Source organism: Anser cygnoides, chromosome 15 (assembly GCF_040182565.1).
Source record: "Anser cygnoides isolate HZ-2024a breed goose chromosome 15, Taihu_goose_T2T_genome, whole genome shotgun sequence".
In the NCBI taxonomy this organism is placed as follows: Eukaryota; Metazoa; Chordata; class Aves; order Anseriformes; family Anatidae; genus Anser; species Anser cygnoides.
Genome location: NC_089887.1, coordinates 9,776,642 through 9,796,956, shown reverse-complemented (window position 1 = coordinate 9,796,956; position 20,315 = coordinate 9,776,642). Strand labels below are relative to the sequence as shown.

Genomic DNA, 20,315 nt, shown 5'->3' with positions numbered 1-20,315 from the left:
CACCCATCTCCCCTTTGTTCATGCTTATTTCAAAGGCTGCAGTTTTTGGGATCCTCCAGAGTGACCCCAAGAAGTGTCCATACATATCACAGGCACTGGGCTTTGTCAAGTGTAGCCATTAACAAACAGAGGCTTTGAGCATACACTACCTGCGGCTGGCGTGAAATTAATCAGACCTTACAGTCCCACTAGGAACTGAACAGCAGGTAAATGTATCCATATGCCTCGTACTGACCTCTGGGACAAATTCTGTCTCCTTGGGAAATATGTTAATATTAACAACATCCATATTCAAAAGCAGTTCCTTAGCTGGTCTTGAGTTTTGCTTGTTTGTCATTATTAATTTAAAGATCAAACCCAAGCCAGTATTGTATTAATTAAGAGACTCGGTGTAGGCTCTTAATGGACTTTTAGAGCAAGTTCTTTGGTGTGTGAGACAGCTTGAAGCTTACCTAAAGAACTTCTCCTGTGATGGACATCTAGAGGTGACGGTGCTGCTGGTGCCTCCTGTAGCTGTAAAATAAACCAACTGTTTTCTCTAAGTGCTTTGCAAATACCATTTTGTCCTGTATAGCTTTTGAGGAAAGATCCATTACAAAGAATTCTTTCTAAGAGTAGAAATATCAAAGTCAGGGTTGAAGAACAGCACATGTAGTGGGTAATTATATTAAATGCATGACTGTTGCCTACTAAGATGAAACTTAATTCAAGAACCAATTTTGAGGTGATGACTCAGCTCATTTGACTGGCATATTTTCCCACATAAAGCAACAGATTCCTGTGATGAGATCCCTGCTCGAAGTGTCCTTCGTAGGACAATTCTACAACCGGCTTTTCCTGTTTCATTCTCTTTTCCCTCTTCCCAGCTATTAACAGCAGCAGACCCCCAGTTAATTAAATATAACATTAAGGAAACAAGTGACTGATAGGTCTGGGAAAAACAATTCCAATTCGTTTGGGTTACCTGGAAAACCAGAGCATGCGTTTTCTTCCGCAGTAATGTGTGAATGAAGAAATTCTGCAAAAGCCCCATTTCTCTGTAAAAGTTCTTGGTAGGAACCAATTTCTGAGATCATTCCATCCACCAGCACAACAATGTTGTCCACTTGGTGCAAAATGCCGATCGTGTGAGTCACTAGAACACGAGTCTGCTGGAAGAAAGTTACAATTGTTCCAGTGTTCCCCTGCTCACTTGAAATGGTGCAGTTAGCTGTCTTATAAGAAGATGTCCTCAGTGTGAACCTGTAATTTTTGCTAACGTGGGGATATTTTTGTTATTTATTCCTGCCACTTCTGAGTGCCTTTGATGCTTACATTTGCAGCATGGCTTTGTGCCCATTTTGAAAGTGGAAAACTGAGGAGTGGAGGGATTAACCAACTGCTTTGTGTCAGGCATTGCCTAAAAGAGCAAGAATGGGAAATAAGACTTGAAGTCTCACGCTAGCACCATATGTGCAGGAGGACCTTTTGCCTGGCTCACTGACCAGTTCCCATGTTGCTGATGCCACTCAGGCTGAAGCTCCTAAGGAGAATGATGGTATTTGGAGAGTATGTCACATTTATTGTCACTGACGCCAGTATTTCAGAATAAAATTTGTGTCTGAAAACTTTATCAGCCTGAATGGAATTACAGTGTGGATCTTTTTCATTTAAATTTCTGAGCATATTTAGGTGAAGGAAAGAATATACAAGTAATTTTTCCCTAAATAAGAAATTGGTGTGTTCTACATTTCTAATATACAATCAAGCCCTTTATGTACATTTTAAATCTGATACGTGAAATCTGATACCTGCTTTCTTTGCCAGTCTTTCTATGTTTGAGTATAATAATTATATTCTGATAACTTGCAACCAATCTACTCAGGAGAAAAGGTATTTGTAATCACAGACATGTCTGTTTTAGTTGGACTTTCTGATGAAAATAAATACCTATTTTCCTTCTACAACCTGAAATCAAATAAAATAATTGTAGTCAATTTATATCATGAAACAAATAGAGGTGCCCCACCATCCCTTCTTATGCATCCACATTTATCATCTCTATTGCCTGACAACAGAGAAGAAACAAGGAATACCAAAATGCATCCAATGCAAAGAAGAAAGGAAGAGAAGTGTTTAAGGTGAAGCCTGAGACTGAAGCGATGAACAGTTGGGTGATGAGAACTGTAAAGTTGGCACTGAAGTATTCAAAAGTGAAGGAATGAGAAATTATGGTAAAATGCAATGAACTGGAAGTGAAAGACAGTTCTTCCAAATTATACTAGAAATAAATCCCAAAGAGGGACCACTCTAATGTTGACAGAAGACCAAAAGAACTACAGACTTGCTGTAGCAGTAAGGCTGGAATTAGGCATATTGTTTGAGTGAGGACGGAAGTAGTCTTTCAGGAGAATTCAACCTAGGTGAGATTCACTGGTGGACTTCAGTGTGCTCTGTGGGCTGCGGAGGTTACCCACTCCCCTTCCATTGCTGCTAACAGTAGTACCTACCCGGGACTAGCAAAAAAGAATTTGGGAGCCTTTGATAAAGTAACCTACCTTACTGGAAACATCTGGGGCGCACTTATGACTAGATATATTTTGATGTCTCTTAAAGTTCAGGATTTATAACATACCTTGTCCTTTAGTAAGCCACTGGGTCCAAGAACATGTTCAAAAATGTGCTGTCCAACATGGGCATCAACAGCCGAGAGGGGGTCATCTAGTAAGTAAATTGAAGCCTTCTGGTATACGGCACGAGCGAGGTTCACTCTTTGTTTCTGGCCTCCAGATATATTTATTCCCTGTAAAAATGCATTGACACTGTTTATTCCTAAGCTACAGCATATTTATAAGCTCATATGAGCCAGCAGTGTGCTCAGGTGGCCAAGAAGGCCAACGGCATCCTGGCCTGTATAAGAAGCAGTGTGGCCAGCAGGTCGAGGGAAGTGATTGTGCCCCTGTACTCGGCTCTGGTGAGGCCGCACCTCGAGTACTGTGTTCAGTTTTGGGCCCCTCGCTACAGGAAGGACATGGACGTGCTCGAGCGAGTCCAGAGAAGGGCGACCAAGCTTGTGAGGGGTCTGGAGAACAAGTCTTACGAGGAGCGGCTGAGGGAGCTGGGCTTGTTCAGCCTGGAGAAGAGGAGGCTCAGGGGCGACCTCATCGCTCTCTACAGTTACCTGAAAGGAGGCTGTAGAGAGGTGGGGGTTGGTCTATTCTCCCACGTGCCTAGTGACAGGACGAGGGGGAATGGGCTAAAGTTGCGACAGGGGAGTTTTAGGTTGGATGTTAGGAAGTACTTCTTTACCGAAAGGGTTATTAAGCATTGGAACGGGCTGCCCAGGGAGGTGGTGGAGTCACCATCCCTGGAGGTCTTTAAAAGACGTTTAGATGTAGAGCTTAGGGATATGGTTTAGTGGAGTACTTAGTGTTAGGTCGGAGGTTGGACTCGATGATCTTGAGGTCTCTTCCAACCTAGAGAAATCTGTGAATCTGTGAATCTGTGAATCATGACTCCATTTTACACTGATGGTTTATGACTTATTTTTAAACCACTGCCTTTCTCCCCCCCCCCCAAGAAATTAGGCTCTTGAGATGCTGAGACAGAGGCATCTTCTCCTGAGCAACTCAGCTCTCCTGCAAACAAGGACCCAAGAATGACCTGGATTTGTTTACTCTCATTAAGCATCTCTCATATCTCTGGTTAACTTAACTGTCAGGAGGTGGGCTTCAGACCCCAGTAAATTGTAGTCCAATTTTTCAGAAATTCCTGAGCACCTGTCTCTTGCAAGTTTAATCCATTTCTTGTAGTTTTAAGTGGGACACCCAAAGTTGTAGTTACTCATATTTTGGCAAACTTTTTCATAAAACTGGGCCAGTACCTTCTCGCCTATTTCACTCTTCTGCCCTGCAGGGAAGCTCTCCAAATCAGGCTGCAATGCACAAGCATCAACCACACTATTAAACCATGCTTCATCCATCTCATTCCCAAAGAGAATATTATCTTCCACTGAAGCATTCTGTATCCAGGCTTGCTGGGGAACATAAGCTGCTGTGCCCTATAAAAATGGAAATGGAAGAATATTACCAATCTCTTTTTCATAAGCACAATGTGGACATGTGGAAACCTGTCTTTGAAGAAAACCCCTCCCCAATTAGCTTTAAAAAAATATGCAATGATCATCACCATTTAAAGGTCTGAGCCCTTTTCAAAATAAAAGGATCGCACCTTCACTGTCTTACAGAGGAGGAAACAGAACTTCAAGTGATGTTATTTACTATAATGTCACTTTAACTCACTGCTAGAGTGGGAAATGGAACCAGACCGCCAAAATCTTGTTCCAGTTCCCATTCTCAAGGGTCAAGCTCATCTGGCAGGTCTTAAGCACCTCTTGATGACTAAATGCAGGCTGCTACGCTATAAATTTTGTTAAAAGTTCAGCAGTAAGTACGTTTTCATCGAATACCTGATGACTTGGTTGATACCTTACTGTTCCTGAAGACAGCCTAATTAGGAGCAAATGCTAAGGGAAAAATTTACCTTCATAGTCACGCAGCCATCCATCTGTTCCAGCTCACCAAGTAATGCTGACAGCAATGAAGATTTTCCAGCGCCCACCTGGCCAACTATAGCAAGCAAGGAGCCTTGGGGCACAGTAAGATCTATCCTACAGAGAAAAGAGCACCCCGCCCCAATCAGTCTCTGACCACCTTTTAGATATGCTTTCTGAAAAGAAAACAAGCAAAATTCTTGCTGTAGTTATGCAGACCTTTTTTTTTTTTTAATACTTAAATTAGTGTAATTCCATGTTTCGACAAATTGTGTAAGGAAAGCAGTCTCTGCATATGAAGGCAACATTCAGATACAGGGACCTTCCTATTTCTGTGTTCCCATTAAGACAGGTGTAAAAGCAATAATACGTTTTGTCTGACTTTTTAATTTTCAGAATTCAATGTTAAATATGAAGCAAACTCAGAAACTTGTACATATTCCACACTGATTTCACTTTGGGCCGTGAAGAATTCCTTCATTCAACACCCACCCTGACCTACAGAACTGAGATGACTAACGTTAAGGCTGTACCTTCTAAGACAAGGAGATGTTTCTTTGCTCCAGCAGAATGTTCCATTTCTTATGGTGATACTTGCCTGTACTAAGATATGAGGAGAAAAAGAACACTTGTGAAATTCAAAGGTAAGTATAGAAACAGCCCTATTTATGTCTTTATGTTTCAGTATGCACTTTTATTTATATAAAATGAATGTTAATTATCAAAAGAAGGGTTAATTACCAGACTAGATTTCACTGTTAGAAATAAATAGGCCTGAGAGAGAAAGTGATGGTAAAAGGCAAACGTTCTTCTCTCTTGACTATGGTAGGCACCATTGTGGAAGCTGAACAATGGAAGCTACTCCTCTTGTAAGACAATACTAAGACAGAAGCTCACCACAGTCAGAAGTGTTTCTGTTTGAGCTCTCGGGATTCAGTTCTTCCAGATTCAGAAAAGCTGCTATGCGGTTTAAAGAAACTTTGGCCTGAAAATGAAGAAGCACATAAAACAGTAAGATTTAGAATAGAAAGGGAATACAACTAGAAGTTAAGACTCAACCTGAAAACCCACTGAAGACTGTTGATTAGGTTCTATGTTGCAGATAGGCTTAGATGGACAAATGCAGCTCTTCCCTAAGTTAATTGTCTTTATTTCCACTTAAAAAAAAAAGCCATGTTCTTACATGTATTTTCTGTTCACATGCTTGAAATTGCTGCTTTTTTTTCCCCAAATTCATCCTTCAATTTTCCCAGTGATTGCTCCTGTATATGAAGAATCATGACAGTCTTCTTGTGTTGCAAGAGAGAAGCAAAATTTCCCAATTTCTCACTAACGGTGACTTGCTTTTCTCTCTGGCCTGGGCTAGTAAGGTTCCCCTGATCTCCCATGAAGATTTTGCCCCATCTGTTCTGATCTCTGTGATTAAAAACAGAACTGGAAGCATGTCTGAGATTTAATGGTGCTTGTGATATAGGACTAACAGGTAATTAATGCTTCTAAAAGAGAGCTTAATACCAGATACTACCCAGCAAAAAAGTATTAGTCTCTGCCTTACACCACATGATGTTTATATGGCTCTAAAAGACTTAAGAATTATTCCTGGTGACTGTTTCGTCAATATATCAACCTTTTCTGAAAAACTGTACTTCAAAATTACCTTTAGCTAGAACTCCTTGCACTTCACTTTTTCACAATAGCAATTAGCTGGCCTGAAATTCAAAGCCGTAAGAAATCCCTCCCTTTACCTTTCAATGGTGATATCTAAAAAAGTTGTGGCCAAAAAAAAAAAAGAAACATAGCCTGCAATTAACCTGGACAACAGCATTTATGGAGAATGGCAGAAAGGAGTGCGCAGTGTTGAGGATGTTGATCAGTGTTAAAGATACAAAGGCCTTCTGAGCATCCAAGACGTGTGTGTTATCCACCAGGGTGTAGACAGCAAACATGACAAATGCAATCTGGAAGGGAGCAAAGAAAAAGCAAACCATTTGCTTCAGACAGGGAAAGGAGAATGATTCAAGGGTGGCAGGTCCCTTCCTACATGCCCTGGAACCCAGGCTATCGTCCATATACATGATACCACTGGCCTGCAAATATCATAGGTGAAGGTTACAAAACCAAGTCTGATCATTTGATGTTTGTTCTCCTTTAAGGACGTTTTCGTGCTGCAGTCACAGTAAGGTGAAAACACAGCCATTCTCCATTAAAAACAAATATGGCTGACCTGCAACAGCATATACAGAAGTGGCCTGTGCAGATACTGACTGTGCTGTGTACTCTGTGTAGCTGGAGGTCTCCAGGTGATTCCTACAAAGCAGGCTCCATCTGCTTGGAACATGTCATCAGACCAGGTAATTCATCCATGGAACTGCTAGGACAGTGTAAATGTCTGTGCAGCCGATCTCACTGGGTCTCAACTCCTCCTGTGAGACCACCAACTCCTCCAGGCAGACATTATCTCTAGCTGTCCAACAGGAAAAATCTGTCCAGACAGGACCACAAAGAAAATGGAAGTAATAGCACATTTTATGTAGGAAGGTGAGTCACTCACCAGGAAGGTTGATGAATTGAAAGAAGCTAGAGATGCTGAAAAGAGAATCTGAGATCTTTTTAGGGCCTGAAGTTCTTGCTTCCGGATACCAAGCACTTTCTCCATGAAGGTTTTCTCCCAGCCATAGAGTTTGATTACTTTAATGTCGCTAAGAATGGCATTGGTAAGTTTGGCCCGCTCATCTTTATGTTTCATCTGGGTCTCCTGTAATAAATGTTTGGGTTTTATCACTTAGCAGGTTGCATATTTAACTGCGCAATTATTCTGAAAAAAAACCCCACACCGTAATACTGCCTATGAATTCTGAAGAAATTTCCCTGCAGTTGAGCTGTGTATACTCTTTTGCTTATACATCTTTTAGGCTGGGAAACATTTTGCATTTTCTCTTCAGAGCTTTGTTTTTACTGACAGTACAAACAAAAACAGAAAAGGTGGGCAGACACAAGGTAAAAGACTGAACATGTAGAAGAGTTTACTCTAAACTTAAAGAAACTTTGTAGTCTTTAAATCCTCCTGTGGTCCTTCAGAGAGTCATGGTCATCATGAATAACATATTAAGCCATCTCTTAGAGTCAAACGTTAGTGGTACACATCAATGCAATGATTTTTGTTGTTGCTGTTGTCTTTTAAACAACATGCCTTCTGTAATCCTCAGCTTTTGATTTGTTCTGTAGCCATGGGTTCCATGTCATCCTTCCTTGGGAGAGCATGGCAGCCTTTAACTGAGATTTAAAAGTTGAATCCTAGCATAATTCATGTCAGTGAAACACTTCATTTTTATGAGGCAAAATGTACCTGAAAATGACTCCTCTTCTTGGTGATCATAAAATTCAGAGGTAAAAGAAAAAGGAATACAGCAATTGAAGTCAAGGCAGATGGCCCAAGAAGCTGCCAGGAGAGAAAAGGAAAGAGGAAGAACTTATGGTATTACAGAAACAACAGTGTTCCACTCCCCCTTGCTCACCTTCCTTCTGATTTGAAATTTGTGCCTAACATCCCCCAAGTCTAAGGCTTTCCTCTAGTCCAGCCTTTGCCTTTCTTGGTAGTTGGGCTGCCTAAGCACTGTGGATTGTTAACTCTCCAAGCAGAGTAACTGCTGTCATCATGCTCTGCTGAATTTATTTGCTTCCCTTTTAGGAACTAGATTAGTGCTGAAAGAGATCCAGAAGCATGCTTGGCAGTTTAAGTAATTTCTATTGCTTCCTGGCTGCTCTTGGATGTGTTAAGGAGGACATCTTGTGGCTGGCATAAGTAAGTGACACAAAACAAAACCAGTTTTTGTTTAGAAAACAAAATATTATTGTGGCCAGTCTTGTGTGAATTTACATCCACTAGAAAAATGAAATGACAGCATTATACTGTGCCACATATTCTTGGACAGCTCTTGGATATCTTGGTTCGTAATAACTTGCATGCCAAAACAGAGAGCTTGTTTCTTGTGGTTTAGTTGTATCTGTCTGCAGATGGCTTACGTTTGCTAGAAAGATGAGTGCTGGTATACACAAACATACTCTGTACATAAAATGCTTTATAAACACTAGCAAACAAATAGTTTGCTATTTGTAACTAGTAACCATGCAGAGGAGCTGCAACTGGAGCCTGCAGTGGGCCACTACACTTTGGTTGAAAAGAGCCAAAGGAGAATCTCAGGCAGAATATTATCAGTCAGCTCAGAACAGTCATACTCCCAGTCTTTTCCCTAAAAGAGACTGAATGCTGAATACACAGGTAAGAAGATGAAGAATCAGGTAAGAATTCTATTCCAACTTCTAACAATGAAAGTGAATGCCCCAATGCTAAACAGCTAAGAAAAACGTGGCAATTTCAGGTTGTTCAGACCAGGAAAGCTCTAAGAAGAATTTTGAAAGCTCCTTTTTCCTCTGATACCTAAAATAGAAAGGGTTTGATAGGTACCGTCATCATATTTTACCTGCCACAAGAAGACAAAGCAGATGATAATCCGAATAGGAGCAAGCCAGGTCCCATTAAAATAGATAATAAGATCCATTAGCTTTTGGACATCAACAGATACCAGATTAACAATTTCACCTACTGTTACTGCTTTCCTTGATGCATTTGACATTATTAGGATCTAGACAGGGTAGAGAATAAAGGAAAGGCAGAGTCAAAAAACAGCTTTGATATAAAAATCAAACAACTTTCTTTCCCTTATAAAGAAAGGAAAAAGAGAAAAAGGTCAAATTCTAGGTAATGAAAATGTGCTGTTGCCTGGGATATGTGACTTCACTTTAGGATGAAAAATTTACTCCCTTCCCCAACCATAATCTACAATGTAAGAAACCTTATGTTGCTTCCTTTTCTTGGCTTTCCCTTCCGAGGTAAGATTGAAAAACAAATAGTAAAATACCACCCACACACTGTTCAGAGATTAATATAGCACAGAATTACATGCTAGAAGTAGTTCTTCAGTAATATCTTCCTTGATATTAAGAGCATTGTACCAACAGTGTCATAATTACTAATGTAGGGCTAGAGAAAAAACAAAAAGTTGAAAATGAACCTACAGACTCACCTTCCTGTACACAAGCCCTGTTACTGCAGTTTTCAGTCTCAATCCCAGAACAAGACACATGTACATATATCGTTGTTCAAACAGAGTCTGGAGACAAGCTAGCAAGACCATGATGAAGGCATAGAAATAACCATGCCAGCTAGGGGCTTCTTGATCTTCAATGAACTCTAGGAAAAGACTGCAAGACACGAGCAAAATGTTGATGAATCCATGTCTAACTGATGAAATACCAAAAATGCAGAAATACCAGGGATTTTTCTGTATTCTCTCTAGCTGATCTTTGTCAGTAAAATAGTAGAAGAGGTGGACAGAGTGCTAAGTATCCTATACAGCAATGGAGAGGGTGTGCACTGCTTTCAACAGTGATGTCTTTTTCATTGAATTGACGGTGAGCTTAGCACCAATGATAATCCAGCTCCTTTCAACAGTGATCAGAGACTTCAAAAGTGTCTGTGTATCCAGCTCTGTGAGTGCTGACATATACGTCTCTGTGTGAGCTCATGTATGCAGCAATCTTGTACATATGGTGTTTCCTTTGGGAAATAAATTCTAAATACTCACATACCTCAGTATCTTTGGGATGGAGAACAAGAAGACATCACAGATAACTAAGCAGAGTGTGCCGAGAAGGAAGTAGGTTCCAAACATGCTCCAAAATGCTTTCAGTAAGGGCCTGCTCTGACTGTATTCCGACTGCAGTAGAACCTCTGTCTCTTCAGCTTCTGTTATACTAGTTTCACTCTTCTGACGCTTTTTAAAAGTAGCAGACTCCTTGTTTCTAAAGAAACAATGGAAAAGCTAGCTGTAACTGGAACAAGCTTAAGGATCTTGTGTTTTCAGAAAATCATTAAATATCCCAAACTGCATCTCATGCCATGTACAGTATAAATGCACATCGAAAAATGTCCCCTCTCACAAGAATCTTATAGCTCCAAGCTTCCAGGAACTAAAGGCATTCTCCAGCAGATTTCAACATTTAGAATGTGATTTTGCATAAAGGAACTCACTAAGTGCTTACCCATCGAAGAGTGAAGAAGTGAACTAAGTTTTCACAGCAGAAAGTTTTCACAGCAGAGAGTTACTCAGATTTTATGTAGACTACCCTTTTCTTTTAATTTAACAGAAAAATAACTCAGTGGGATTCCTACCTTGTTCAGACAGGAAACACTAACAAAGCTTACATTCAGAACCTGAGAATGTACTGAAGCAGTCTGTCTAGCACATTGTGGGAAACAGGGGGGCTTCAAGCCTCTTCTGAAATGGCATGTCAGCCTCTGTGAGTGTAGTTGCTTACATCATCTAAAGGAGAGAGAAACTGCCCAGCTGAATCCATGACACGCTCTCTAGATCAAGTACTCACTGCTTGGTTCTGCTATGATACTTCTTCCACTCTTTTTCAGCCCAGGTAACAATTTCTTCAGAGGAGTCCTCTTTCCTCACTGACCACAGGTCATCCACCCCCAAGGACTGCTGGTAGCCTTTCCAGACAAGCCTGGAGAACACACAGACAGCTGTAAGGTAAGCACAGAAGGATTTTTTGCACTTGTAATGTTTTCAAAACAGGTGGGCTTTAAGTTAGTGCTCCACAGTGAGTACATAGGGATTTCCATAAACACTACTTAGGAATATCCTTTCCCTGAATAAATACGAGCACGTAGGAACAGCAGTTTTGCTTTAAATCCCTAAGCTATCTTCTGTCAACAGAATTGTGATTTCCAAGTAAGCCCTAATTCTATTTTAGTCGATATTGACAGTTGGGTCTTGGACAGGGGGGACAAAGTTCAGCTTAACTTACTCTGTGGCTCAGTGAAACAGAGGAAGCATTACCAGAGCTGACATTAGGTGAAGGTATGTCATCATTTTACTTCTGAACACTAAGCAGCAGGTTGGACCAACATCCTCATCCACTATTTTCTCTCTGAACAGCATTTGTTACAGCAAGGTCTGGCAGGCAGATAAGAGTGTGGTTGATGTACAGTGATCTTCTGAGATTGCTGAAGTCTATTTAAAGATTAAGAAGCCACTGGAAGCCTGCTGTGAGCAGGGAGAGTATTATCTAGAATCACAAATTGTGCTTTAAAATAGTTTGAGAAAAGTAAGCTAAATTTTTATAATTTGATCTTGTGAGAATACCTCAAGTCCCCAGAGAAGGAATTTAAATCCTCGCTACATAAGCTAACTTGGGGGCTGAGATGCTTCTGACTGGTTCTCACATACACCCCCGCTTATGCTGCTGTTTTTACCGATGTTCTAGCAAAACCATGTCTTCTTCTATGTTTTCTTACCCAGACAACCACCAGTACGTGATTTTGGACAGAAAAGAGCTGCTGGCTTCTGGACACTGATTCTGATGGAAGAAAAAACATGGATGATATTTATGTAGAGAAAAGAGTATGCTTCCGATGATGTTTCTTCTGTACTTCCCAAGGAGAAAACAATTAAAAAGCTACCCAGCCCCCATTCACTGCCTCTGACAGTGTAAATGTATTGAGGAGGATCAATGGGATCAGACTTTGGAGAATTAGGCTTTGAATAACATCTCAGATGGAGGAAGGAAGAATATTATTTTTCTTACTCAAAGACATTTACTTTCTGAAGCACAGAGCTCTGCCGTACTCATACGTCAGGCAGAGGAATGTACTGCTGCACAGAAGACCATGGAGAAGCAAAATGAGCCCTACGCTAGTTTAAGTGAAAACAAACATGAGTGTGGATAGAAAAGGTAGTTAGTTTTTCAAAAGATACATAGAGAGACAAAGTGGTTATCCCAGATTCTGCTGGTTACCTTTTGGAACCATTGGCCTTTATATGGAAGGATGCATTTTGCATCCCCCAGATAATCACTTTCCTGCATATCCCCAGAAGTCTAAATTCCTGTTTGAGCAATGATGGAAATCATTATGAAAAGTTGTGTTTTACTTACTGGATCGTTGACAGCTTTTGAGAAGAAGGGAGGGTGATCAACTAAGCAGAATAACACAAGTTCACCAAGCACAAGGCTAACATAAAGGTAAGTTGCAACGTGGTGGAAAGGGTCTTCCAGGAAGCCCTAAGAAACAGAATGCTCTTGAGAATGATGTAAAAATCATTCACCACACTATATTGAAAGGGAAAACATAAGCAGAGATGACAAAGAGTCATCCATCAGTTTTCTCAGCACAGATCTTAAGAAAGGAATTTGGTTCTTTGCCTCACAATCAATGTGGCAAAAAGAGCCATATTGTTGAGAGTGTTCATACCCTTGCGTATTAAAGACACATGATTTCACTTACTTTTTCCAGGCCATGTTGGATTTTGGAACTAAACATCACAACCGCAGACAAGAATGAGAGCAGCCAGTATATCAACAAGATGCCTGAGGACTGGATGCCCATCATTCTTTCCGCCTGGGTAAGGAACATGGCAAGGATCTGTGAGGAAGCAGAAATATATAAATAGCTGGTAGTGGAATGCCAAACATTATTATCAAATTAATGAACACAATAAAGCAAAATCAACTAGTTTCTAGCCCAAACATTTTGAGATGCTCAGAGCTGAAGTATTGTTCCTAAAAGCCTAAAACTGTGAAGGAATTATGCACAGTTTTGCACTACAGAATGTCACTATTGAAAGAGCAAGTAGTAAAACCACAACTGGGCCAACAAGCTAGAAGGCTCTAGGCTATGAAGATGCAACGACAGAAGGGGAGAGCAGGCATTTAGTTGAATAGAAATCCCATCATGATACCAGCCATACTAAATCACATACTGTGGTTGTCGGAAACTAGATCTTGCTGTGAGACCTCTTTCTAGGCATTACTGCTGCTTCAGCTCTTTTGAGGCATATTCGACCCACAGGGCTATGTAATGTAGCTGTAGATCCACTGCCCCAGCTCTAATCCCTTGCTGCTCCATACAGCCCAAGCTCACAAAGCATGGCTCCAGTCTTCTATTCCCCATCAGCTATCTTTGTGCTCAAAGACACTGAGAAATATGGGAAATAGAAGATCTGCCCCAGGAGGGCTAAGCTGGGCCACACACAGACAGAACAAAAGAAGAATTACCATTGTGATCCCCAGCACTGCAGGGCTAATGACGAATGCTGGAGTCCGTGGAACTCCTTGGCTTATTTCCCATAGTACAAAGAAGACATTAGAAAAGCACAGTATTACCAGGAGGAATCCAAGGACCTGAGGCAGAGACAGCAAACACACGTTGAAATAGAGTGAAATGATGATGGGATGATCCACTGAACTGACTGTTCCAAGCAGCCTGGGCTGTAAGACTGGAGAGGTGAAAGAGCAGATATGGGATAGAGAGTATTATGGGAAGCAGCGGGAAACAACATGGAGGTATAAGGGGAAAGATCTTGTGACAGTTACTCCTTAAGATTTACTTGATTTGTACTGATGTGACTTTACCTGAGTGGGTAAATGTCAAAGTAAACACAGAGGTGGGTCATCAGAAAAGAGTTAATGATTTAGAAAAATTAAGTTCTGCATCAAAGTTGCAATAATGCTAGGATCAAACCCCATCCTCCTCCTTTACCATTTTGGTTTTGAAGATGTGGGACATCCTGATATAGCCTTTGTTTTTGTATCGAAGATACATGTAGTAAAAAGGAAAACTGATCCAAAGATAGGCACAGGGGATCCAAGCAATAACTGTCTTCTCAAAGCACCAGGTAAATCTTGGGGTATTTGCATGCCATGTCTGGTTCCAGTCCTGTCACAAAAGCAACACAGAATTGAAACAGTAATGCTAATGTATGCAGAATTTCACCAGCTAATGCAAGTTGCTAATGCTCCAACTGAGCCTAATGTTAGAGGAACTTGATGTAGGGTTTCAAATGTAAAAAACATTTGGCAAGAGAGGAGCTGCAGGAGAACTGTAAGGTGCCACAGGTGAAGGAAGGAGGGAGAGATCAGCAGAAGCATTTTGGAGGAAATGGAAGTGGAAAAAGGAGAAAAAAGGTTTGAAAAGTGAAAGATGCCAACGAAAAGACATCATGCAGCAGAACTGAAGAAGAAAAATAAAAAAGAGGAAATTTAAATTACTGAACGTGAATTGAGAAGAAAAAATTTTGGAATCAAAAAGATTATCAGCATTTGGGAACCATAAGAGTGGTCAGTAGAGAATGCCTGGTGAAGTAGAGATAAGGTCCCAGAAGTGTCCCAGAGCATAAACTGCATCACAATTGCATTTCCCCAGGCGTATTTATAATCCATTAATAATTTTTCAGACTGAATAAATAGTTGGATCTCATCTGCTAACATAATAAAACTAACAATGCAGCAACTGCAGATGGGCATGTGAGAAGGAAGACTCAAAGCACATGGCTTAAATTTACAGCAAAGGCTCCATCCAGGCAGATCTAGGGGACCAGGTAATTGCCAGGAATGTCAGGAACCTGTACAAGAACACAGTTCGGATGTGCCAGGGTCACTCAGGTACTTTAAGCAGGCTTTGGTTTACTTGCTAAGTAAGCCTCAGAGATTCTGGTACTTGTGCACATAAGAGACAGAAAGAGCCAGAGAGTAACATGTTCCAAAACTTCGTGTGGCAAAAGGAGCATTCCTACATGACCTGTTGGCACAGAAGGAACAATGACCTGTTTTTTCAGAGGTACTAAACACATCTACAGCTCACCCTGGTTCACAAGGAACCTGCAGCTACTCTGTGTCCGAGAAGTGTATTTTACTAGGTGCTCCTAAAGCAATCTGAAGCCAATGTTTAAGCAGCCAGGTGGGAAAATCTTGGCCCTCAATTGTTCCTGGAGAAGAAGGTGGGGCTGGTTGGGACATGATTGTTCCAGCTTTGAGTAAAATAGGGTATTTTTTCTGCAGCAACTTGCAGAGGTGGCTCAAATCCTTTATGTAGACAATATGATGCCAAGCAAGGCTTGGGGAAAGGAATCACTAGATGAGATAAGGAACAGACAGGTAACGGCTCACAAGTTATTACAGGAGTTTATCAATCTTGACGATGGAAATCTGTGTGATCCTGGACTGATCAACTCATCGGTGCCCTTTTAAAGCTGCTGCTGTACTGGGTCGCTCAGCAGACACTTCCTGAAGACAATAAATGGATTTCAGCATACTTCCACACCCTTTCCAGCATACTCGCACACCTCTCACCAAGCTTACTCCAACTGCACAGAGAACAAGGTCGTTCTGCGTGTGGGTGCGGATATCCTTCGGAGAGGAAGATTTCATAACGCCAGCTACCTTTACCCACAGCGACAGCTTCCTTACTGAGAAGCCCGCTGTTACTGCCAAGTCACCCGTTTACATCTGCAGCCCCCTCAGCCCAGCGCTGCCTCGGGGCAGGACCAAGCTCACTCACCCCGAGCCCGCCGGAGCCCTCCGGGGAGCCGCAGAGCCAGCCGCCCGACGCCATGTCGCCGGGGGCGGGCAGGCCTTTCCTCACACAGCCGGGCCCCCTTCCCGCTCCGGCGGGGCCTCGAGCCGTCCCGGCTGAGGACAGCGAGCAAAGTCCGGAGGGCAGCGGGCCCGCCGGGCCGGCAGAGGGCAGCACCGACGGCGGCTTCGCCCCGCTGCCGGTGCCGGCCTTTCCGGCGGCGCTGAGGCAGGGCGGCGGTAGCGCCATGCGGGGTTGGGTGGCCGCGCTGGGTTGCGCCCTGTGCTGCGCCCTGGTGCGGGGCTCCGAGGACATCGTGGTGGGCTGCGGAGGCTTCGTCAAGTCCGGCGTGGAGATCAACTACTCCCTCATCGAGGTGGGCGCCGCCGGCTCTCTTCCCCCCGGCCCCTTGGCAGGCCGGCCTGCGGGGTTAGCGGCTGGGCGAGGCTTAGCCCCCGTGCCCTGAGCGCGCCCTGAGCTGGCAGGTGCTTTGGGGTGTTGCTGTGTGAAGTGGGATTCCATGAGTGTTCCTCGGTCTCTCCTGAGGCCAGGTCTTAGCTCTCTGCCCGTTTTCACTTGGCAGAGCGTAGCCTTCTTGCAGTAAGCCTCTCCCCTGTCACCTCCGTTACCCCTGGGGGATGTGCAGCCACTAATGTGTACAAACACTTGCTTAGAGAGCACCTGATTCCACCCTCGTTCACACTTCTCTCGTTTTTTTGTTTGTTTCTTATAGATAAAGTTGTATACAAAGCATGGTACTCTGAAATACCAAACAGATTGTGCTCCAAACAATGGCTATTTCATGATTCCCCTCTATGATAAGGTAAGGAGCTGACATGTCGCTGCTGCTTCTCCCCTGCACTGGGGGCACGAGCAGCTTCCACGTTCACATCTGCAGGCAGATGAAATGTCTGAACAGTACACATAACAAATAAAATTATAATAAAACTTTACACGGTTTCTTTTTGTGATGCAGCTATTCTGTTGCTCAGTGGTAAGCGTTATCATGAAAAAAGCCAGGTAACTTTAGCTGCAGTGTTGTGTTTGTGCTATTTTATTTGTGTCACTGCAGCATTAGGAGTCATAGTCACTGACAACAACTGTGTTATGCTAGCAGTTGTACAAAGAATGAATAAAAAGTACAGGTACTTACAATCTGAGTAGAGATAAAGTTTTCAGTTATCTACCAATAGAAATGAAAATAAATCATCTATATAAGAATGTGTGTTGGTATGGCTGAGTTGAAAATATCTTGAATGAGTAATTGCAGATATTAGAGTTTTCTTAAATATGAAAAATGATGTAAGCTCACAGTGTAGCAGAAGTTTGATGTCTGTTCAGGCTGGAAAAATGTTGACATTCAAATTTTTACAAGCTGTTCTCAGGTGGTCAAAGTGTTTTGCTCTTTTAAAGAACCAGTTAACTTACGGTTCAGAAATAAATCCTCCAAATGTGAGGACTTAAGACACTTTTTTTTAATCTCGGTGGTTTTGTTCTTTGGTCTTTGCGTCTTTTAATGGATGAACTTCAGCACATATGTGGTGCCTGCTAATTTAAAGAGGATCTCTGTCTAATGGCCTTTTGGTGCAGAAATTTTAATAGGATTGGAATTTTGTTATCTCATGTTCGGGCAGAACAGTTGAGTAGGAACACCTAGTGGAAACACTAAAGGCAGATTTACAGCACATCTATTGGGGCAGGTAGAGAGATTTGAACATTTTCTAACACTGAGCTGCTTGGCCATGAGCCAGGTTTGGTGTGGAAGCGGTATAAACGTGATGCTACTTAATTCTCACTCTTAGCTGGCTGGACACGAGCCCAGCATCCCAGTCTGTCTGGGTAGATGCTGCTGCTGCTTTGAACAGAGCACACGAGGTAGAATGAGAAGAGAATGGGACACTTGAGTCTTGTGTTACTCTCTGCGGCATGCTGCTTGTATTCTGACTTTTTTTTTCCATCCTTCAGCTAAATTGAATTCAGATCACTGAAGAGTGTTACTTTTTTTTTTTTTTTAACTTTTAGGGGGATTTCATTCTTAAAATTGAGCCTCCCCTAGGGTGGAGTTTTGGTAAGTGCTCATATCTCTTCTAATAGGCCAGTGTATTTGTAATGTGGGACTTCAATTATCACTAGCTTGCATTTGGCATGGAAAATCCAGTGCTGTTCAGAAGACATAAGCCCTACTGCATGGTTTTAATAACTAAAATGTACTTACTGTACAGGAGAAAAATAAAGCTGTAAAGTAGACACTGACAAAGCAACCCATGAATTGATACAAAGGGATGTGCATTTTTTGTAAAAATATCTGTAATGGGAGGGGGAAGGATTTTCAACGTTAGGATTTGTGGGTGGTTAACTTGGATAAGACAAGGCTTCTAGGGCATAACTAATGCACTTGAGCTAGTGCATTTCTGTGGGAGTTTTGTAAAGCTGCTGTAAAGCAAAGTAGAGTTGCTCCGTTATTCCTCTGTCACTAACTACCATGCTGTTTCGTTGTCCTTCCCCTCCAGAACCAACCAGCGTAGATATTCATGTAGATGGCATTAATGACATTTGCACAAAGGGAGGCGATATTAACTTTGTGTTCACAGGGTTTTCTGTGAACGGAAAGGTTAGACTTCTTTTTACTTATTTTTTCCATCTCATGTTAATTCTACCTTCATAAAAATATTTTACTTCACCTCTGGAAGTTATTTTTATCCACTTGTACACTGGTTTCTCTTCATTTTGACAGGTCCTCAGCAAAGGTCAGGCGTTAGGTCCAGCTGGAGTCCAGGTTGTACTGAGAAATGCTGGCAGTGATGTAAACATACAAGCAACTGTTACCCAGCCTGGAGGAAAGTGAGTGTGGGAATAGGCATGTGCATAAGTCATGTGTTCATTTACACGAGATTCTTTCAATTCTGCCATATTGGTTGGGATTATAGAAGTTCCGAAATACATTTTGTAATGCATGGAGGCTATGAATTGCTTTTCTGTAAACAAATGTTAATGACTGTTTCTTAAGCAACACCATCCTTTTCTTGCTTTACAGGTTTGCTTTCTTTAAAGTGCTTCCTGGTGAATATGAAATCTTTGCGTCTCATCCCACCTGGTTGTTGAAAGAGGTTAGAGCCTACAAAAGTTCTGTTCTGCATGCTTAGGGAGAGTGTATTGGCTAGACCTTACCTTGATCAGCTAGCATGAACAAAGGTTTGTGCGAGTGGACGAGGTTAATGCGGTTTTCCTTAAATTTAATTGAGGCAGGCAAGAAACTGCTTTGTGCAGGCCTGGTTTGGAGGTAATGGAGCCAGCTGGGGAAGGACTGTCAAATGAGCTCTTGCTTTAGGTCTTCTAATCCTATGCATTTTGCAGGAACTTGGAGAACATAGCAGATGCTTTAAACCTTTCCTCTCAGACTGCTTGCTTTCTGATGAGCTCTGAAATCCTGACCAATTCCTAAACCAGTAAAACAGTAAAAACGCTGTTTTACAGTAGTATCTTTGCTTTAGCATCTTTCTGTTCTGAAGAGCCTTTGGACTCTCTTTGAGAACTGTTGCTCTGGCTTCTGTTTCTGATGTTGATTATTCAGCCTCTAATTGTAATTTAGTGCTGTAAATGAGATTTAATGTCTACTTCTGATGCAAATGTATGTTTCTGTATTTCAGGCAAACACTGTGGTACGGGTAGTAAGTTCTAATGCTTATGCTGCTAGTCCTCTGATTGTTGCTGGCTACAATGTTTCTGGGTCAGTAAGGAGTGATGGAGAACCAATGAAGGGAGTCATGTTTCTCCTTTTCTCTTCTTCAGTCACCAAAGAGGTAATGGTGTCTCAGAACTTTTCCCGACACTCAGGTTGTTCAGGGGCATAGAAAACTAAGACTTGAGCTGAAGCAGGCAACGCATGCAAAATGTAAAATGGTTCACTGCATGTTTTTGCCCTGTATGTTCCTTGTGGGTGAGCAGGTTTAAGGGTTACAGTTTGAAGACAATATTTTTCCAGTTACCCCTTTTTGCATGTTAAATGTTGGTTAGTAACAATGTTCCCTTGTAAATATGACAGTCCTCTATTGTGAAAGATCAGCTTCTGTAAAAAGACTCAAGATAGTGCCAGACAAACCCTGTTTCACTAGATAGTAGCTGTAATTTGTCTTTAACATAAAGCCTTAATTGCTTTGTGCCTTTTTATGTGAAATCAAAGTTCAGCAGCTTCTGTTTCCACCTTAAAAATGTGCTATTTATGAAGAGCATGGAACTTCCATTTGTGTACTGTGATTTGATATGCGGAGTAGAGCTCTGTTCTGTAATGTTAACTTCATCCTCAGAGCTGAGGACAGTTTGTGTTAAGACATGCAATGCAGTTCTGTCTGTCATCTAAAGGAT

The 20,315-nt window shown here is 41.8% G+C and overlaps 2 protein-coding genes and 1 long non-coding RNA gene across 5 annotated transcripts in view; 2 read left to right on the top strand and 1 right to left on the bottom strand.

Annotated features, from left to right (window-relative positions):
• ABCC6 (ATP binding cassette subfamily C member 6) overlaps positions 1–16,074 on the bottom strand; it is a 25,576-nt gene extending 9,502 nt beyond the window's left edge. The window contains exons 1-21 of one of the 3 annotated variants that reach the window (XM_048066287.2): positions 15,939–16,068; positions 15,558–15,664; positions 14,142–14,318; positions 13,658–13,783; positions 12,888–13,025; positions 12,539–12,664; positions 11,901–11,962; positions 10,976–11,107; positions 10,181–10,393; positions 9,616–9,793; positions 9,013–9,174; positions 7,878–7,970; positions 7,083–7,286; positions 6,343–6,489; positions 5,429–5,516; positions 5,065–5,134; positions 4,522–4,648; positions 3,863–4,039; positions 2,615–2,782; positions 965–1,151; positions 453–513 (exon numbers count right to left, since the gene is read on the bottom strand). In XM_048066287.2, coding sequence (XP_047922244.2) covers positions 453–513; positions 965–1,151; positions 2,615–2,782; positions 3,863–4,039; positions 4,522–4,648; positions 5,065–5,134; positions 5,429–5,516; positions 6,343–6,489; positions 7,083–7,286; positions 7,878–7,970; positions 9,013–9,174; positions 9,616–9,793; positions 10,181–10,393; positions 10,976–11,107; positions 11,901–11,962; positions 12,539–12,664; positions 12,888–13,025; positions 13,658–13,783; positions 14,142–14,204 — 2,522 coding nt within the window. In that variant the 5' untranslated portion in view covers positions 14,205–14,318; positions 15,558–15,664; positions 15,939–16,068. The other 2 variants (XM_048066283.2, XM_066977814.1) reach the window with 2 other exon arrangements.
• On the top strand, positions 4,035–11,383 carry LOC136786451 (uncharacterized). Its single transcript, XR_010825147.1, has 3 exons — positions 4,035–5,175; positions 6,685–6,882; positions 11,016–11,383. It is a non-coding gene; the product is annotated as an uncharacterized lncRNA (long non-coding RNA).
• LOC106033372 (BOS complex subunit NOMO1) overlaps positions 15,976–20,315 on the top strand; it is a 27,853-nt gene continuing 23,513 nt past the window's right edge. The window contains exons 1-7 of the mRNA XM_013176809.3: positions 15,976–16,329; positions 16,687–16,776; positions 17,976–18,021; positions 18,464–18,564; positions 18,688–18,794; positions 18,988–19,060; positions 19,601–19,753. Coding sequence (XP_013032263.3) covers positions 15,991–16,329; positions 16,687–16,776; positions 17,976–18,021; positions 18,464–18,564; positions 18,688–18,794; positions 18,988–19,060; positions 19,601–19,753 — 909 coding nt within the window. The 5' untranslated portion in view covers positions 15,976–15,990. The remainder of the gene's footprint in view (positions 16,330–16,686; positions 16,777–17,975; positions 18,022–18,463; positions 18,565–18,687; positions 18,795–18,987; positions 19,061–19,600; positions 19,754–20,315) is intronic.